At 36.2% G+C, this 22,212-nt stretch overlaps 1 protein-coding gene across 2 annotated transcripts in view; it reads right to left on the reverse strand.

Moving 5' to 3' along the window:
- Positions 1-22,212, reverse strand: part of LOC149802204 (prickle planar cell polarity protein 3-A-like) — a 222,613-nt gene that overhangs the window by 43,903 nt on the left and 156,498 nt on the right. Inside the window, exons 1-2 of one of the 2 annotated variants that reach the window (XM_089956618.1) lie at positions 18,733-19,081; positions 15,641-15,821 (exon numbers count right to left, since the gene is read on the reverse strand). In XM_089956618.1, the coding sequence (XP_089812744.1) occupies positions 15,641-15,778 (138 nt within the window). In that variant the 5' untranslated portion in view covers positions 15,779-15,821; positions 18,733-19,081. Of the gene's footprint in view, positions 1-15,640; positions 15,822-18,732; positions 19,082-22,212 lie in introns of those variants that run through there. The other variant, XM_089956617.1, reaches the window with a different exon arrangement.

The following is a 22,212-nucleotide window of genomic DNA, read 5'->3' on the forward strand; positions in this document are numbered from 1 at the left end:
ACAAAATTTCAAGAATGTTTACTTTTTGTCCCCAAATGTGAAGTTAAGATGCATTGTTGACTACGCTGTATAAATGAATTTGAAAAGTTCTGCCTATATACCTGGATGTGAAAAACTTTAGGTCTAAAAATATCTGTGCCTCATAAAGTCTCTCCCAACCCTAGCTTGATGATGGATAGCATTCCGCTTCTTTATTCCTTGCTGATATTCCTCCGATAGCATCATCAGAGGAAGCAGCTAAAGGGCAGAGTTTACACTTAGCACTATCATAACTACTGATAAGCCTTGGTTACACCATAATTCCAATTATCAAGTAGATAACTAATACATACCACAGAAATATATTGCCCTCTGAATGCCTAAAATAGATAACTGTCATTACTTTTTCTAATATATGAGGTCTGCATGACTTGAAAATTTTCTCATCACAATTTTGCTCTGTTAACCTAATTCAGATAAATCGCTTTTAATGTTTATAATCCTTTATATTTATATATCCTTTATATTTATATTCTCTTGATTGCAGTTTTTGTGCTACAGAAGTGTCTGTAGTAAGACGAATCATGGTAACCTGGTGTCAAGTCTGGGTAATGCAGTTTCTAATTAAAAAAGAATACCCAATTTAATTATCCTTAAAATTCTTGTAATATAAATCAAAGCTGCACAATTCAGTGAACAAAATTTTATATTAAGAAAGGCTTTTTACTTTTTATTAACATCTATTTCAAACTGCTTACATCAACTTTATCTTCCAAAGGATACACAATGTCACCTTGGGACAAGATTATAAGAACAATATGGCCTTAACAGGTCTTAATAGGTCACACACAAATCAGTCTTAATAGGTCAAACACAAATAAGTTCAATAGGTATATAGCACTCAATATGCAGGGTCAACAAGGTTTACTAAAAATATTCCGTCTGCTCTCAAAAACAAGTCAATGCAAATCCCAAATTTCTAGCCAACCATATTCAAGTCAAACACTGTATTTCTATAAAGCAATATACATGCACATGTATTTCCTTAAAAGCAATACATATGCAGAACCAAAAGTAATTTATCTGTACTAAATTGACTTCTGCTAAACAGTACTTCCTCATTATAAAACCTCACCTCCCGGTTGTATAATGAACATTACCAGTGATCCAATTAAATTGTTTGAATTATGTTCTAACATAACTCGTGAAAAAATTCAGATAATTTTAGTTATGGCTAATGAGAAACAATTAGAATGTTATTTCACATCATTAAATATGTGTTTTTAAACATTAATTTGGTCTTGCTAGAACATTCCTCATCACTACCAGGCAAGTCAGGTCATTTGTATAGTTCCTATGGGCGGCATTATACAGAGGTTGCAATGAAAATGCATTTAAACTCCTTTTCTCAACAAAAAATGTAATGAAAGTAAACTATTGGTGTACTGTAAACAGGGACAAGTGTGCTGTAGAACAGTTACAAGTACTATACATTCCATACAACAGGGACAAGTGTGCTGTAGAACAGTTACAAGTACTATACATTCCATACAACAGGGACAAGTGTGCTGTAGAACAGTTACAAGTACTATACATTCCGTACAACAGGGACAAGGACTATATATGCTGTAAAAGTGGGACAAGTACTATACATCCTGTAGAGCAGGGACAAGTGTTATACATGCTGCCAAACAGTGACAAGTACATTATACCCTGCAGAGCAGGGACAATTATTATACATGTTGTAGACAGGGACAAGTATTATATATGCTCTAGAACAGGCACAAGTACTATATATGCTGTAAAACTGGGACAAGTACTATACATACCGTAGAACAGGGACAAGTACTATACATGCACTTAATGACACTAAACTCATATTAAATCTGCAATAATACCATTACTAGGAACAATCTGGATGATTCCATTTCATTAGAAAATGAGATGTGACTGTTAAATAACCATAATCACTTTTAATCCATGTGCTATGCTTTTGAATTTGTTCCCCTTCTGCAACTTATCCATGTAAGGTGATTATCAATTTTTTTTACGTTTTTCTTATAGTACATCTACCTGTCTATACCTTAAAGAAACTTACCCATATCAAGCTAAATGCTGCATGAAGCATGTGACCTGCTGACTTAAAAACTTTGGGGCCCCGAGTTGCCAAATGGTCTAAAGTGCTCACCATTTCAGATCACTGCCATCTCACCTCTGTCTGTGTGGGTTTGAGTCTCGGGATAAGCTAATATGGGTATGTGAGAAAGCTTGCTAGTAGTTTCTCGCGAGTCAGTGATTATTCCCAGAGTTTTCCCAGGTTCTTCCTTCACCATTTATACTGGCTGCCATAGCCTATCTTGTGCTGAAAAAGGGCGTTAAACCCTACAACAACTATCAGCTACAATTATTAAAAAAAACACTGCCATTGGAACAATTTCCTCATGCTATCTTTACTTTAAAATCAAAGTAAATCAATGGGCAAATTATTCTGCAAAGTCACCCAAAGATGAAAGACAGCATATCTACAGCTATAAAGTCAGTCTAGACAAGGTCCAAAATATTCAGAAATAATTTCTATTCATTACAATTTTAATGTCAGTGTAAACTTTCCAAACATCTCAGATCCAAATAATCTCAGTAAGTGTCACTGATAAAAGTTAAGATAAATGAAGGTGGGATTTATTTAATTAGGATTTTTATTTATAAAAAAAAAACCTTGGAAGAACACTCATGAAGAAAAACCTGAACATTTTCTTATGCAAATAATTATATTCCCTACTTTCTCCTGTAGAACAAGCAACACTGACCATGATCTGCCAGCACAACATTATGTGACACCAGAACAAGGTAGCTGGGTCAGACCATGTGAATATATATATAAGATATGGGAATGTTCACCACTGAAGGCACCATGACGTACAGGAGAAAATATATTATGGCAATCACTTGTTATTTTAAAGAATTTAACTCTCTTAAAAAATTGATCATTTTGCATAGCTAAGGGTCCAAGCAATCCTAAATGAATTTGAATTTATAGACTGGTGTCATTTTCTTGTACTAGTGTTAGTTAATATCATCATTACATAAAAATGTAGGGAAAAAATGCTGTCATTAATTGTCCCTATATTAGCAGCACAAAACAGCTCAAGAAGTATTTGAAAAATATATCATGTTTGGACAGGTTGCAGGTCACAAATTCTATTTATCAAATGGAAAAGGCAAGATGACAAATCCTAACACCAAAAGGGTACTGTATATAGGAAAGGATGCAAGACAAAAGTCAATGTATGTGTGTGTGTGTGTGTGTGATTTGGATTTTTAACATAGCTTTAACAATTTTTCAGTCATATCACTACAATGTCTGCAGTGTGGCAGTTTATAGTGATGTTTAGCACTGGGGCATCATGACGCAGACACGTAGCATGATTTCCCACCCAGTCACATTATCCTGACACAAGGCCGACCAGTCCTAACACTAACCTCTTAATGCTGAGCGCCAAGAGAGGCAGCTGTTAGTACCATTTTTGTAAGTCTTTGGTATGACTTGCCCGGGGATTGAACCCATGACCTCCCGCATCCAAGGCAGATGCTATAACCACTAGGCCACCGGAGCGGTGCCAAAAGGAGCATCAAGGTAACTTCTTGGTCTTCAATACGTATATGTAGCATAGAGAAAAATAAGGACTGTTGGATTTAGTCCAGATAACTGCAGACCACTTCAGTGGCCTAGTGCATCTACCTTTGATGCGGGGGGGGGGTCACAGATTTTAAGCCCAGCCAAGTCGTATCAAAGACTTATAAAAATGGTACAAGCAGCTGCCTTGCTTTGTGCTCAGCATTAAGAGGTTAGTGTTAGGAATGGTCGAGATGTGACTGGAAGGGACATGATGTTACATGACTGTGGCATGATGCCCCAGTGATAGACATCACTATAAACTGCCTCACTGCAAACATCCTAGTGATATGATTGAAAATGTTTTAAAGCTACGATAAAAATCCAAATCATACACATACACACCAGATCATTGCACTGTTAAGATAACTCACCTGTTCTAGACATGTTCTTCCATATCATTAAAGAAAAAGGCTATCTTTAAACAGAATCATGAAGTTTTTATTTCAAAGCAGACCATATCTACTCACTTGTAACTCCAAATGCAAACAACAGACTCTTATCTGCCTTTGCATAACAAGCTGGCAGATTAGGGTTGATGTTGTTTTTTCTACCGATTACTCCTATAAAACTGCTTAGACCCAATTCTGCTGGTGCATTATGTGATGGTAAACGAGGGTCTGTTCAATTTGCAGTTGTATATGACTTACATGCGAGTATATACGTTATCCCAATTTATTGTATTACCATCTATCTTAAGAAGCCAGATGGTTCATGATTACACATCTTAACCAAGATCTTTTGAAAAACCATGTTGAAATTTTATCAACGAGGTAAAAACCAAGATTAAAAGTCAACAGATTGTACAATACTAGATAATCCTTCAGGTTAAATATGCCATGTTTGTATTAATGCTCTGATTTTTCCTTCCCTAACCACCATCCCAGAAGATGGAAAAACAGGCATCTGTTGGTACCTTTGTTCTGATGCTTCAACAACTGCCTTTATGATCTGTTGGAGTTCTTGTCAGTTTCATGGTATGACAATGAATGTCAGAAGTGACACCGTAGTGATAAGAAAGGTTACTACCTAGATTATAAGTATTGCTTTTGAGGTCTCTGAAGGATTTAAACCTTTAACAAGTCTAGTTTCTAAAAACATCATACAGTATAACCTGTACTGAAAGACCACTGGTATGTGAGACCACCTGTCTTGAGAGACCACATTCTCAATGCACAATTTTATTATCTTGCACTGTGACCTGTTATTAGAGGCCACCTATCTTGAAAGACCACAATTTTGGGGCAAAAAAGGTGGTCTTTCAAGAGAGGTTCTGCTGTACAGAACTCAGAAAAGTCCATAAACTCAAACAGAAGGTCATGGAACTTGCACTAAGTTTTTCAATTAAAGTCTAATACATACTTCAACTAAATTTAACTGGATAGATTTTCAGTGTTTGAAGAAATTATATTAAATAATATGATTACCTCAGTTGAGAGAACACCTACCTTGAGAGATCATAATACTGTAATGCAACTCGTCCAAATATTTACCATAATAAGTTGGAGGATATAATGAACTTGCACAATGATTACAAGACATTTTCATTTTATGACCTTTGCACTATCAAGACAATCTGGACCTTTATAAATTTTCACCCAGAAAACTTATTACCCCTGTCAAACACAGTGGTTATACATTTCATTGTTCCAAGAATTTCTAATGGTACTGCATGGACCTTAGTTGCATGCTAAAAAAGCAATACATAAATGAACTCCATCCCTGTCAGAATGCAGGTCTGACAGATTCTACCTGAGAGCAGCATGTAAATAGCCAATAAAAGCAATACATAAATGAACTCCATCCCTGTCAGAATGCAGGTCGGACAGATTCTACCTATAAATCAGGTAAATAGCCAATAACTTCTAACAGCAATCACCCCAGGAAATTTATTTCCAATTCTTTGGAGCTGAAGAAAGTAAAAGACTTGACCAAACCATGCTCCGGATAACTACCAAGTACTACCGGATAACTATCCCTGCACACACACACACAAACATGATTTCCACCCAAAAAATGGGGCAATTTTCTATTTCATTTTAACAAAGAATTCTGTTTAATAAAGCATGACTTTTTCAAAACAGTATAATTTTCTTTGAAAATATCTTACTTTTGTATCCAGTAGGCATATCTAAAGGGTTCGCATGTTAATTTACTTTATACTTTGTGCTGTATTTTATGAAGTATTAAGATTTAATCTTTTATTTTCATATAAAAATAAAAAAATAAACATACAGAATCAAGAAAAGTAAAATGTAGAAAAACAACCAGCTTCATACAGTGATGACGAGTCTGTAACTCTAATCACTCGTACACCTTATTTTCTGAGACATATTTTACAGTATCTACATTGTCTCCTATGACCTACAGCTCTGGTTCCGTTTTCTTCATATATTGGCAGATCCTATCCTGTGGTCTAATTCAGTATACTATCATAAATTAATACAGCAAAAATGACATTGCTTGTAATTATATTATTGTTATGTGGCAGCATGAAATATTCTGTATAAATTGTTAACTGACACATCGAGGGGGCCAAACTAATATTTTGAAATAGCAGGAAGCAAGGAGAGAAAGAGACAACTTAGTACTAAATGTATTTAGATCGGTGCAACTCTCTTCAATCTATACACTCAGGGAAGAAGGACAATCAATTAATGGGTGAAAGAGACTATAGGTAAACTGTTCTGACAGGATAGCAATAAGTATTTGTGTAAGTATTAGCTATCAGGAATGGGTAAATATTAATTTAAAGTGATTTAACCATAGCTCATCATTGTCAGTTGGTGACACATAAAATCTTTACATGTACCCAACTATAAACACTCAAGACCATAATGGCCAAATCTGCCAAGCATTATTCATTGGCCGATTTACATCAATAGGTTTTCAGGATAATGCAAAAAAACACCTGGGTAAATATTGAGGTCAATCAGGTGAATTAATGCACCTATCCAATTGTGATGTAGCATTTTATCAAACATTTTCATGGTAGATTTGAATATTATTCTTGGACTGTACCACTAATGCACAATTTCATCAAATCTGTATGATGTGATATAAAAATAAAATAAACACATCAGATCTGGGGGGGTCCCGAGTGGCAGAGTGGTCTAAAGCGGTCTCCGTTACTGATCACTGCCATCTCACCTCTGTCTGCATGGGTTTGAGTCTGAGATTCGGCTAATGTGGGTATGTGAGAAAGTTTGCCAGTAGCTTCTCAAGGGTTGGTGTTTCTTTCTGGGGATTTCCCGGGTTCTTCCTCCACCATTAATACTGGCGACCATGTATAGCCTATCGTGTGTTGGAAAATGGCGTTAAACCCTACAACAACAACAACAAAAAATAAGATCTGGTAATTTGTCAGATTTGAACAGTTAGGTACCTCTCTGACACTGTAGAGGTCAACACATCAGATGACCCTGTAACTGGAGTCCCTCTTAAATGTAGTCAGGTCACTCTCATATTCAATGTAAGTTGCCCAGTGTGTGTGTGTGGGGATTTTTAACATAGTTTTAACAATTTGAGTCATATCGCTACAATGTCTGCAGTGTAGCAGTTTATAGCGATGTCAAACACTGAGGCATTATGCCGCGGACATGTGGCATCATGTTCCTCCATGTCACATTATCCTGATACCAGGCTGACCAGTCCTAATACTAACTTCTTTATGTGGAGTGCCAAGTGAGGCAGATGCTAGTACCATTTTTATGTCTTTGATATGATTCAACTGGGGTTCATACCAGCAACTTCCTGCATAAAAGGTGGATGCTCTAACCACTTAGGCTACAGGAGAGGTCTTTATTGAACAAGTGGTACCTAATTTAGCTGAAAGAAAACTTTAACACTTAGATTAAATGCAGCATCTTCATTGTGAAATCTGTGAAAGCCACTGGTAAATTCATGAATATTCAGCCACCTGCCATTTGTAGGTCCTTCCACTTTATGATGATCTGTTTAACTTTATTAAAAGCTATAAACTGTGTTTACAAATTAAAGCATGAAACCTATGAATAGGTAACAATACTTTTTCTGCTGTCCATATTTCATTGTATATCGATAATTTTTCCCACATGATGAATAATGAGCAGCCAATTTCTGAACAAGTTCATTTTGCGTGCAGGGGTGGACGGATGACTGCACATGTATGCCAATGTCTCACGGTTTGTCTTTAATGCTAGTGAAATTTGGTTACATTTTTTGTCTTCAAAATGCGAAATACGTTAGTGGATGTTTGAAAACAGCAGGACTTCTTTCAAGTTGGAAATATTACTATATGTACTAAAGATTTAATTTCGAGTCCTGCATCACATAATGCATCACTAATTAGATCAAATGGAACCTATTAACCTGTCTAAAAATTGAGCTCAGCCAGGGAATTAGGAACTTTTGTGTAACTGTGATGCAAACATAGAACCTAACATGTGAACTAATTTATAAATTACTGACAAAATCTTACAAAAAAGATTGATACATCTTCAACATTATTTTTGTTTTTAACTTGATCAAGAAACAGGTTTTCACGGCATTCCAAAACAAAAACTACTCCAAGGCCCCCTCCCATAACACATCCAGTACTCTTCCATAACACATCCAGTACTCTTCCATAACACATCCAGTACTCTTCCATAACCAGATAATGATGAAAATACAAATATCTGCAGACAAAGCTGAAGATATATGGTCAGAGATTGCAAAAACATGTTAATGCCTCAATTATTCATAATTGCACACTGGAACATGCAGAAATTGTTGGATTTCTCTTTAGTTCTGAGCCACTCAAAGAAATAAAAGTGAACATGGGTTCAGTTTTACGAACAGTGCCTGAAATATAAGGAACCATCCATTTAGTTTTTTCTGCAGAAAAACTGTCAAAATAATGCTAAAAAGTTATGGCCTATTTGAACGAGGGAAACTGATTTTTTTTCACAACGCACTAATACCCAGGGCATGTTTCCGAAAACTATTTCTTTGAGCTCCTATTTGTTAAAAATCGTATTTGAGCCTATGTTCACCAGGCTCTTAACTCATTCGGCCCTGAGGCTTTTGTCCTTATCGCCTGAAATGCAAGTAGTCAAGACATTTCGGGGGCTATTTCTGAATACATCGACTTTCAAAAGATTTTCCATTAGACTAATGCCTTGTTGTATAAGAAACGTTTTCCAGTGGTTAATTTGCTTGTACATGAGCAGAAGGGTAAAAGTTGGGAGTTCTTTTTTTAAAATCCTTTTTTTGCTTAATGGACCCATCATTTTTTGTATGGAGACCACTCTTTATTCAAAATGCCCACCTTATCCAAGTTTTTGCAAAGGTTCACCTGTCTGTGTGCAGTTCAGACTGGTCTGCCTTAGATCTGAGGCCAAAAGGTCTAAAATCCAGACACAAAATTGGATTCCGACCACAAGCAAATTATGGGTGAAAAAAACAGGTCCAAAAAAATTAGGTTTTTCCCTGCATTTTGTAGTGCAACTAGAACGTCCATATTATTTGGTATCATTGTAGTATATCTGTATGCTTTTTTTGTAATACTACCCACTTTGGTGTATCTTAAATGACCTTGATGCTGCAGAGCTCAGAAATAGGGTGTTTAACTCATTCAGACCCAATCCTGCCTGTAGGCGTGGTGAGGCCATCATGCCTACAGGCGGGATTGGGGCTGAATGAGTTAAATACTGTTTTCTTTTCATTGTTTTTTTTTACAAAGAAAAATATCACAAAATAAATAAATTTATGTTTGCAAATAAAAGGTGTTGCATGTCTGTCGTCATCATCTTATGTAACATTTGCTAATGCTCAGCCCATTTCTTCCTTTTAACAGGTGAACGTTGAAACCATCGCTGATATTCTTAAGCAACAAGACAATTTTTACATTAGCAGCTGTGGTGGACAAATTGAATGTCAGATTAGCACCGTTTTCATTTAGGACCAATTAGATAACATAAGAAGTATTTTAGTGCTGAAGATAATAATATGAATATTTAACACAATGTGCTCTTTGTCCTGTACAGTGTAATACATTATGAAACATGTCACTAATAAACAGCAATCACATTTTTCTTTTCACACAAATATGCAAATGTTAAAAAATTAGCCTACTTTACATTCACGGCAAGTAAATGTATTTCACTATATTTAAAAAATATACACTAAACAATTAATACCATTATGTTTTATACAAGACAAAACCCTGGAAATATACCACTATTTTACATCATGACATCAATTTGATAGAAGTTGGCTGGCTGGTGTTCTTCCTGTATTTTAATCCTTTTGCTTTTATATTTACACACCTTAAATCAATAATTTCACTGAAGAACTAGTAGATAAAAAATTTAGAATTCTTCAACAATTAATTTTTAATTACTCAAAATACATTCTTCCTTCAGTATACTTACTGGCTGCAACAAAAGCCAGATGTATTCACACAAACTCACAATGAATTAGCTGTAACTAGAAAGACAGACCCTTTAATTTCATCCTGAGCTGCCTGCCAGGAATTCCCCCTTTATCCATATCCTGGATTCCAGGTAAACTAATATATTAACTCCACACCTGGGCCTACTAAAAAAAAATAAAAAATAGCAACATTTGGAAATAATCTTGTGGCAATTGTGGGGGGGGGGGGGACAGGGCACTTGTGGGAAGAAAAAGGTACAGGGTTTTTAGTCTTCATATTATTATAGATAAGAATCTGCAAGTATATAAAATCACACAAATGGATCATAAAAACGAAAACAACAAGTACTGTTCCAGCCTATAAAGCAAACATCCCCCATCCATCATAAATCTTCAAGCTGTCACTAACAGATAAGATAAATCTAATCTTTATGCAAAACTGATGAAACAGACAGGTCTTTTCTGACAAGATTCACCTCAAGTTTAAGGAATGCCAATAAGATCGCTGTGGTGAGACGACCATTACCAAATCATTATAGCTTTAAGTTCTAGATTAATAAAGCTGTGATTTTATTAGTTAAACACAAGAAGGACATAATGTAAGAGGTCCTCCGTTAGTTTATTTAGTTTATTTATTTCATTATTTATTGAGTTGAATAATTTCTGGTTTTCAAGCCTTTCTGAGCAAAACATTGAAATTATTTCAGACTTTAATATGCTAAAACTGTTTGTTGTTGTTGTTGTAGAGTTTCACGCCATTTTTCAGCACACGATAGGCTATACATGGCGGCCAGTATTAATGGTGGAGGAAGAACCCAGGATAACCCCAGAAAGAACCACCGACCCACGAGAAGCTACTGGCAAGCTATCTCACATACCCACATTAGCCAAATCTGAGACTCAAACCCATGCAGACAGAGGTGAGATGGCAGTGATCAGTAACGGAGACCGCTTTAGACCACTCTGCCACTCGGGACCCCCCCCAGATCTGATGAAATTGTGCATTAGTGGTACAGTCCAAGAATAATATTCAAATCTACCATGAAAATGTTTGATAAAATGCTACATCACAATTGGATAGGTGCATTAATTGACCTGATTGACATAGGTGCACTAACTGCACACATTAGCTGAATCCAAGACTTGAACCCACGTAGACTGAGGTGAGATGGCAGTGATCCATAACAGAGAGCACTTTAGACCACTCGGGGCCCCGACCTAAAAACTGTTTGTAATATTTTATAAAAGAATGCTTAAAAATTTCAAACACTGTAAAGTAGTAAAAGAACTAGAAATGCATCCATGACACAAAATCCACCCCACCCTCACCTGGCCAATATGATGTAATTGAAGGGCAGAGTTCTAAGCCAAGGAGGAGAAATGAAATGGTGAAAATGAAATCCAACTTGGTGAAATTATGCTGGAAAATGGTGAAATTCATATTCAGTTCTATTTATGTACAACCTCATATTAAATCTGATTTCAATCCATTGAATCCTTTAAAAGAGGGTCACAGTTCCATACAATTTGGCAAGCCAAGAATTAACTAAATTTGCCTGCTTACTCTCAAACTTGACCTCAACCCAAGATGTCCTTTAAAATATACTAGAAGAAATTGAAAAGGAAAGTTCTATGCCAAGCCAGGGCTATCACAACTGATAACTTGTTCAGAAAATTATGAAAGTCAAACTGGACCTACCTTTTATCTAACCATTATACTCATTTATGAGTCCAAGTGCAAACTGCATGATGTGCCGACAGATCTGGATAGACCCTACTCTGCAGGCACATCATGCTATAGCCGATCAGGATCATTGTTTGCAGTTACACTTGACTTATAAGTGAGTATATACCTAAGTAATGAAAAGTCAATGCCAGATTTGATTCCAGTCGTTCATAAGTTACTTACTAAAAACAAAATTGAGGGGTGGGGTGATCTCGTTTTCAAAAAAAATGTTCTGGGCATTATGTTTCTCCACACATACTTCAGTCTATAGCATTTTCTGACAGGGTGTCCATTTCACTATCTGTTTATAGATCATCATCTATTGTTCAACAAGGACAGCAGATTTAATGCTCATAGCAACTAGGGAACCCTGAGTGGAAAATGACCATAAACATTTTACCTTTTAAACTCAAATTCAATAGGCTTCTCCCTTACCGTAAGTAAAAGCCATCCACAAAGTTTGCTCAAGGTATGAAATGCACAAGTTATTATGCAAATGGCTTTTTTATTTCTTTCAGTCATTACTGACCATGACTTTTTGAGCCCAAAATTTACTGGGCTCTTCATTATACCTCAAGTGAAAGTTATTGACAATGACTGGTAATGGTAAACTGTGGAGGACCTGGGTTATTGTGCAGAAACCATTTTTTCTTATTTCAGTCACAGTGCCATGGAACTCCAAAACTGAATGGCATGCATGCAGTAGCATTTTATGGCACCTAGGCACAGAAGTATAAAGTGCCCCCCCCCCTTACCACACGTGCAACAGATCCCAAAAGATTACAAACTACTGATGGTGTAGACAATATTGTGTAGACACCATTTTTCTTCTTTCAGTCACTAGTGATAAAATAAACAATTTTATGACCACAAATCTGGTTTTTTCTTACTCTCTGTGCAAAGTATCCACAAAGTTTGGTAACTGTTGATGATGGAATTACTGTGCAGATACTAGCTTTCATTCTGTCAGTCAATGACCTTGATATTTGAGATTGTCTCCAAAAACAAACAGAGTGCTCCCTTACCATGCATAAAGTTTCTTTTCTTTCTTTACAATAAAAATGGTTGATAGCTGGATTTGTTATGCAGAAACCATTTTTCTTCTTTCAATGACCTCGATCATGAGTTTTCTGCCTAAAATCTATATGATTTTTTATTTATCCTTAGGGTATGTCAGCTGTAAAAAATTTGATAACTGTTTATTGTGGACAAGAAGAGTTAATGTGCAGAAACCAACCTGGTAACAGATGGGCATACAAACAGACAACAATTAGCATATAAAATCATGCAACCATCAACATATAGATGGAATCATGGTGAGCACATATCACTTTTACACCCCCAAGGTCTAAAACAGACAGGGTTGACATTTAATGCATGTGAACTGATATCATTAAAGCATAGTATACACCCCCCCCCCATGTATCCTTTCAATTGCAATGGCTAATGCTCATTACTTGATTCCCCAGCACATGGATCCCAATTAATCTGAATCATGCCTAGTAAATCTGACAATCCACTGACACATAAATAAGTCATTTCAAAATAATATAAAAACAATGTTCAATCCAACTGGAAAAGATCTCTCTAATAGTATGTGATGCTTGCCACCAGCATGACCATGAGTCTGAGATCAAATTACAGTTGTGTCATTATGTGTTGGGGTCTGGGATTTACCCCTTCAACTTTGTCACAAGCACCTGCCTACATTCAGTAAATCAATAAACAGTTTTCAAGTTAAAAGAATATAAAACCCGTATTTTTGTGCAAAACCCTTCTACTTGTAATATTAATGAACATACTGAAAATATATACTATAATCGATCCTATCTTAAAATATGGATGTTTTCCAAAAGAATTCCTATTGTAAAATCCGTCAGATCAAGCTTTATCACAGATAAGGCGCATGTTTTGTTTTAATGTATGTAAGCGAACTTCTAGCAAAAAACTCACATGAAGATTCAACTTTGCTGTCCTACATGCAAAGATCTGAGGCAGATTTGTTTTATCTTCCACGTCAGATTTTTTTTACATCTGTTAACCTTGCTGTTATGCATCAAAGACTAATTGGTAATGCACAATTACCGCAATTTATTCCATCTATAAACATATGCAATTTTTTCTCTTCCTCATCATGTAATTTTCTTGATTTAAACTTGGCATGTATTTACATAAAACATATGCACCCTCACTGTGACCTAAATGTAAAAACTGAACTGCTAATAGCTATACATAAACTGCTAATAACTACACATGAATTGCTAATAACTATACATGAACGGATGAAATGTAACATGAACTGCTAATAACTATACATGAACTGCTAACTATACATGAACAGATGAAATGTAACATGAAATGCTAATAACTATACATGTTGTTGTTGTTCTAGGGTTTAACGCCATTTTTCAGCACAAGCTAGGCTATACATGGCAGCCAGTATAACTGGTGGAGGAAGAACCCTGGAAAACCCAGGGAAGAACCACCGACCCACGAGAAGCTACTGGCAGGCTTTCCCACGAACCCACGCTAGCCGAGCCTTGGACTCGAACCCACACAGACAGAGGTGAGATGGCAGTGATCCGGAATGGTGAGCGCTTTAGACCACTCGGCCACTCGGGGCCCCATATAACTATACATGAATGGATGAAATGCAACATGAACTGCTAATAACTACATAAACTGCTAATAACTATACATGAACTGCTAATAACTACATAAACTGCTAATAACTATACATGAACTGCTAACAACTATACATGAACAGATGAAATGTAACATGTAGAAGAGTAAATATTATGTCCTTCCATGTTCGTGATGAGACAATATACGTTTCTATTGCAAAGACAAAATCATCCAATTTCACAAAATTCATATGAAAATATCCATATTACCTGCTGTAACTATAAAGAGTTGGCAAGCAAAACATTTCCTTAAACAACAAGGATGGTTTCCATGCCTCGGTGATGCATCTTGGAGCCAGTGTGCTTGAGACGTGTCACCTCAAAGCTAAGGGGACACAAAAATTGACAAACGATTGTCTCATTAGAAGTAATGGTGTGCATGTATGTGATTTTTACTGTAGCTTTAAAAACAAAATTTCAGTCATATTGCTATGATGTCTGAAGTGTGGCAGTTTCTAGAGATGACTAGCGATGAGGCATCATGCCGCAGACATGTAGCATAATGTCCCACCCAGTCACATTATCCTGACACAAGGTCAACCAGTCATAACACTTGCTTGTTAATGTTGGGGAATGCTTTGGTGGCCTAGTGGTTAGAGTGTCTGCCTCAGATGCAGGATGTCACAGGTTCGAACCCCGGCCAAGTCATACCAAAGACTTATGAAAATGGTACTAACAGCTGCATGTGCTCAGCATTAAGAGATTAGTTTTAGGACTGGTCGGCTTGGTGTCAAGATAATCTGACTGGGTGAGACATCATGCTACATGTGAGCGACATGATGCCCCTATGCTAGACATCACTATAAACTGCCACACTGAAGACACTGTAGCGTTATAAATGATACCTTTTTAAAGCTACATTAAAAATCCAGATCTCACACACGTATTTGGTATGGATTTGCTGGGCTTTGAACTCAAAACCTCCCATATCTGAGGTGGATGCTTTAACCATGTTGGCCACTGGAGTAGTGGAGAAGTAATGGTCAAAATGCACATCCAACACGGTGCATAGGGGTCCCAAAATGCAGCAAAACGTGGTAAAACCTGCTATCCCACAATCAAGATACCACCTTGCCAACCCCTCCAGTTAGATAAAGTCATCCCGACCTAGGTAAAATCTATGAAAACTCAAAATAATGGATGACACACTGATCAACAGATGTGTCCAAAGACCCTCCTTACCTGTTCAGGTTTGAGGCCAGGAGGCACCCACGAGTATTCTTCCAGGGGACATCCGCTGTCATCATCTGACGTTGAATTTCGCTTCACATCGTGAATCAAGCGATTAAAGCTCCGTTCTTGATCTATACTCCCTGCCATGTCATGAACCTCAGGGGGACACTTACAGTGGCGACATATTTTTCTGAAAAGAAAAAGACACTACTCTTATTATTTTTCTAAACAAAAGCAAACAAAAGAAATTAGTCACAGCTGCGATGAAAGAAGGCTAGACATGTGTACCATTTACCAAAACAATCGCACTGCTAATTTTGTTATTTTATGTTATTTAAGTTATTCGTAGTCATGCAGCAAACACTGCACTTCTGGTATATTAGACACTACCATGTTCTGTGTAACCATTGTTTCTTTAGTGCAGTACACACAAAGTGTATGATCAATTCTCCACTCACCCTACAACACAGTGTAATGTGGGATTTACAGGCATATTCAGGCTTCAGTTACACTGTGCTGGTGGGTGAGTGACTTAATTTATGATCCAATAAGTTATTAACAGCAGTAAGTCCTTGTGGGATACAAATGTAATCCACAAACTGTCCAGGTGGAACTGCACACCTCTGAAGTGGAGTCTGTGAAACATGGCACCTGTTGAGGGCAGCTATAGACATGAGATTACACACACTTCACTGAACTGCACAATAAATATAGTCAATACACTATAAGAATAGCTTCTTTGTTTTTATTAGAAGTTATAATATGCATTTAAATCTTTTAATATTACTTCAAAAAGAAAACATACATCCTGACGCCTCGTAAATTCAACTCTATGGGACTTGTACCATAATATTGCCTTGATATCAAATGTTTCATTTTTGTGCCACAAAAACAACAATGAAGTTTGCATCACACAAAATACTTCTATTACTATGTAAAAGAACATATTTTCTTCCTATGTTCAGCATCAAAATCTGTCAAAAGCTGTAATCTGGTTGTATTTTATTCCTAAGATCTATTCCATAATATTTACTAAAATTCATTTTTTAAGCATCTTGAAGTTTTAAACAGGTCAGCAAATACTAAGATATTAGTGACTAACCTATCATATGGTTTTGCCATGATTTTAATCAAAGTGGAAATGCATGACTAAATACTAGCTTCTTGCAGTTCTGGACAAGTCAAACTTTTTCCAGGCAGGTCTGATATGATTGCCACATGCCTAGATTTTAATACAGATAAAAGACAAGCATCTGCATTTGTTGGATTTCCCAAAACCTTGATTCTAGCCAGAAGAAATGTATTTTTAAATCACTGAATATCATATGCAAAAATTCTGTACATTCTATATTGTTATATTGTTGTTGTTGTTCTAGGGTTTAACGCCATTTTTCAGCACACATTAGGCTATACCTGGCAGCCAGTATTAATGGTGGAGGAAGAACGTGGAAAATCCCAGGAAAGAACCACCAACCCTCGAGAAGCTACTGGCAAGCTTTCTCACATACCCACATTGGCCAAATTCGAGACTCGAACCTACGCAGACAGAGATGAGATGGCAGTGATCCGTAACGGAGAGGGCTTAAGACCACTCGGGGCCCCTTCTATATTGTTATATAAAACATAATGTAAACTTGATTTTTCATGTATGTCAATTAAGTACAGTTATTTCTTGATGTCTTTATGTGTGACTTCATAAACCCTGAAATTTTCTTTTTGCTTTTACATCATACAAGAATACATTTTCATTTGTAGACTTTAGCAGACTTCATTCCATATATGATTTGCCACTATTTGTTCTTTCAACAAGGTGGCTGACTAGGCTTTAAATTGACCAATCATTTGTTATGGCATGGGACTGGTTACAAGATCTGCATACAGCTACTGTTTCCAACAAGAAACATTTCTCTTCTAACACATGTGCTTCAGTTATTTATTTCATGTACCACCTATAATCTAGGCAAGTAAATTGCAGTTTTTCTTGTTCATCTTAAAACATTTGTCCTGGATGGACACAAAAGTGAATTTTCCTGACCCATTATATCAAATTAATACAAGAAAGACAACTTATATCACACTACAGAGACAAGCATTTTGAAAACATAACATGGCTACATCACTGGCAAATCTGGCTGCCAGACTAAAACTTTTAGTACTAAAATCCTTTTTATCAAAATTGCAAGTTATGATAAATGTATGCCAAATTATATATTTTCCATCTGTTGTTTCATGCAAAGAGATTTTGATTATTTTGCATGATGGAAAAGACTTATTGCCACCAATGTTGGCTGTCCCACTCAGCCATTTGGTTGCCTAGCAGTTTTCCTGACCAACAGGGCAATGCATTTTTCAGGCCCTGATACGTGAACTAGTGTGTGCTTCTTTACACCCTATCAATACAATGTATACAAGATATCCGACTGATGGAGTGAAGACCAAAAGTCCCCATTTACTCCGTACTTTCACAATTGCCAGATGGTTCCTTCTTGCTTGTCAGTATAAATAATTATCTATAAACAGTAGATGAAGGATACGAGATGCTTTTCACAGATCAGCTAACTGATCAAACAGCCTGGTTATTATTTCTGGAATATACTTAAAGACAGCTCACAAAACACAGGAAATGAGATGGGTTGTTGAAGATCAAGACTTCTGTAACCCCAGGCTATAGCCAACAACGCAATAATAAGTTTTTGGACAGCGCACACGACTCGAGCTTGCTGGGTATTATTGTTAAAAAATCAAACCAAGAAAGTGCGCTTTCTGTGGGTTTTTGTTTTCTAACTGCAAACCTAACAGTTCTAAGAACTACATCATTATGCAAGTAAACCTACTGCACACGTGTAGATTTTACATTTTATCAGGAGGTCTGTAGAATTTCTATATGAAGCAGCTTACTTACTCGTCTTCCTCACTTTAACACAAAATAATTATACAACATCCAACAATGAAAACAAAACAAAATGAAAACTGCATTTACCATTTTTAAACAAAACCAAAAGGGCAGTAAGCACACAAAATTAAAATATAAGAACATAAAAAAACTAAGTAGTATTCATGCGGTGTTACAGATAGACAACGAAATTGTATACCGTCCGTACCTGGGGCATGAAAATCTATTCTGTCAGTATCCAAGTCTAACCACTGGTTTAAACTGAACTCTGTGAATGGATAAATATCCCGTGTCTATCACAAAAGACTTTTAAAGCTGGTCTCCGTTAAACTGCCGATGTCATGTATTTCAAGTTCAAATGATATTCACTGTACACCAATTGGAAAAAGTATATCCATCAAAGTTTCATCGCTGTCACAATAAAATCCCATAAAAAGACAAATGTTATGAAAATAAAATTCATTACATTTACCACATGTGTGCAGAAACTGTCAATCACCATAACATCCCAAAACTTTGAAAATATTTGCACAGAATATATAAATATGAAGTAGATTCCAAGGCTGTTTTCAAGGAAGTGCTGTGCGTTGACTACTACTGCCTATATAACGGACAGTTTAGACACCGAACAACTAGAAGAGTATAGGACCAGCTGTGATTCTAACACGCTCCGCTAACTTCACATGTGCCCCGAGGCTATACCTATTATCCTAGTTCCACTCTATTCTCTGATTTTAATCCGCTACAGTGCAAGGCTTTGAAGATACACCTTGCTGAATAAATGAAAATAATTAGGAGTTTCCCTAACCGGCAAATGTCACATTACCGAGTTGGCCATTTAGGCTCTTTGAAAAGAGGTTTTAGCTAGTTATCTGTCTGGACAAAAAGCTATACCAACAATGCAAGACTGATATCTTTCAAGGTGGGGGGATTACCATCAATCGTGCTGTAAAACAAGGATAGCGAATCTTTATATATAAAAAAAAATCAAAAAATTCTTGCTAAATATTTTTCTGCAATAGCACTCATGTGCACACGTGTCAAGATAAACATGTCGGATTAGTTAATTGGTTAAAAAAAAATACCATACCTGACATACTATGACATTTGATGATCTAGAGCAGTCAACGTGGACAGTGCAAAAAAATTTCTCTTGCATATCAAATTACTGGTAAAACAATAAAAGAATTTACTGTTATTATTGACTAGGCAATATGATCTCGTCACATTGTTAGAATGCATGTAATGAATTTTCACATGTTGTGACAGCACTAACGAGGTGAAGAAAAACAACAAGCAATTACTGGTCAAAAACGACAAGAACGGTAAAACAAAAATCTACTTTGAAACTTCCGTTCTGCAACTCCAACATTCTAAGGTACTGTAATGTTTATGCTCTGCTTAATGTCCAAAATCATTAACCAAGTCGGATGTTGTCCACGACTCGAAATGAGCTCGTCTGAAACTGCACATTGTAATTAATTATATCTGATAGCAACATTATTATAATAAAAAATGAGTTTATCAAAATATTGTTTTACAGCTTCACCAGCTACAGAGTCATGCCAACGATTTGTTATTGTTTTTGGATTTTTTTTCTTGTACATGGATTTTGAGCGTTGCGGCAGTAGCCACTAAGATGTTTCAGCTAGCCACGTGACGATGGTGTGACGACCAAGTACATGTACTTGTTTGCGTCCCAGCGGCCGATTGCATACATTTTGGAAATGATTTCTCTTTTTAGTGAACAATTAGAAACTAACAAGAAAATTCCTTGTTTTGGGGGCAATTTATCAAGTACGTATACCTTTCAGCGGCTGACCATTTACATACTTTTGTGTGGGGTGGGGTGGCCTAGTATGTTGTTTACAAACAAGATAACTACTATTATTATTATTATTTTACCTCAACATAATTTATTTTGTTTCATTAAAGTATTGGACGTCATTGCGTCTTTACTTATACAAATCAGAGTAAGATTAATAGTTTTTCATCCTATTTGACAGCTGGAAATAAAAAAAACTGGAATGGATCCCACATCCCACCCGCAAACAATTATTTCATTTCTGAACATTATAAAATTTGTTTCTATTGTCACATAGTTGAATCACTGAATAACTGGTGTGGTAGAATCTTAAATCCAACCACCAGAAGGGTTTGGTTATATTTAATGACATACCGGCAGTGCCTCATTTAAGCGTACATACATGCAAACGTACTTGTGTATTTCAGTATTATATTAAAGTTACATCATTACTAACAACATCAAATAAACAAACAACCTGCTAAACATACAATTACACACACTTTCCGTTTAAGATAGTTCAGTTAATTGATGAACATGGCTCATACTTCTTGAATGGATTATAATCGCCTGCACTCCAATTAGATGATCGGGTAATTGACTTAGCTTGACACGTTATATTACTCAGGAAATTGGAAGAAAAACAGACATGGATAACTGACGAACCATAAAAGGTACAATTATGCACATCCTGAAAGATGGTAATTTGACAAAATGCGTGGTTTTAAAAAGGAAAACAATTTAATGGCAATTTATATTCATTCATTCATTCTCAAAGAAATTCTGCATTCTATAAGGCAATTCCCTAAACTAGATCCATATTTTTTCACTTCTTGTACTCTTTGTACATTCTTGTACATAAACAGGTGATTTATTGTTCTGAGAAGCATTTTTAATGGCTCAAGTACCACTATAAATATGTGGTGTGTGGCACAATAACTTGTATAATTCATTTAAGACGTGGGTATCACTTTGAATGCAATTTTTTTTATTGTCTATGAAATGTGTTTACATGGCAGATGAAACCAATTCTGTTTGATGGTATATTCAACACCATTATGTTTTTGCATTAGTCATATTTCATAGCATTGTCAATCAGATGTGTTTGCCACCTAATGATGGTCTGTCCACCGCAGTGCCTACAACCACGTGTACACTTATTCATGATAACCATCAGTCAATAATTTTGATAAAAGTTGAAAAATCACAAGTGATAATTTCAAAGAACTCACCAAACTGATTTACAGGAAATTATTTTATCACTCTTATCTTTTATACAATTGAAAATTTATGGACATTCAACAAAGCATTTGGTGTGTGTGTGTGTGTTCTGGTGGAGACTGAAAAACCTTTCATACACCGTTTATACCAAAAAAGAAATAAAGTTATAAACCTTTCAATGCAACGTAAGATTTGGAGTAAAAAGCTAATCAGTTTTTGTGGGTGAGGAATAAATTTAAAGATACAAGAAAGCATTTGGAATAAGGTATGCCAGGTGTTAAAATTATCGGGGGGGGGGGGGTTAGAATGGGTAGATTTTTAATGTAGCTATTAACAATTAAGTCATATTGCTACAATGTCTGCAATGTGGCAGTTTATACAGTGATGTCTAGCACTGAAGCATCATGTCACAGACATGTGGTATCATGTCCCACTCACATTATCCTGACACCAGGCTGACCTGTCATACCACTAACTTCTTATTGCTGAGTGCTAAATGAGGCAACTGTACCATTTTTATAAGTCTTTGGTATGACTCGGCCGGGACTCAAACCCATGACTTCCAGCATCAGTGACTGTAACCAGGTAAGTCAGATAAGAAATCTATAAACGTTTCATGTTTAACTAGATAATTTTGCTGATTCCCAGAAAAATGAAGAAAAG

This window comes from Sinohyriopsis cumingii, chromosome 4 (genome assembly GCF_028554795.1).
Source record: "Sinohyriopsis cumingii isolate HCF-2022 chromosome 4, ASM2855479v2, whole genome shotgun sequence".
Taxonomy (NCBI): Eukaryota; Metazoa; Mollusca; class Bivalvia; order Unionida; family Unionidae; genus Sinohyriopsis; species Sinohyriopsis cumingii.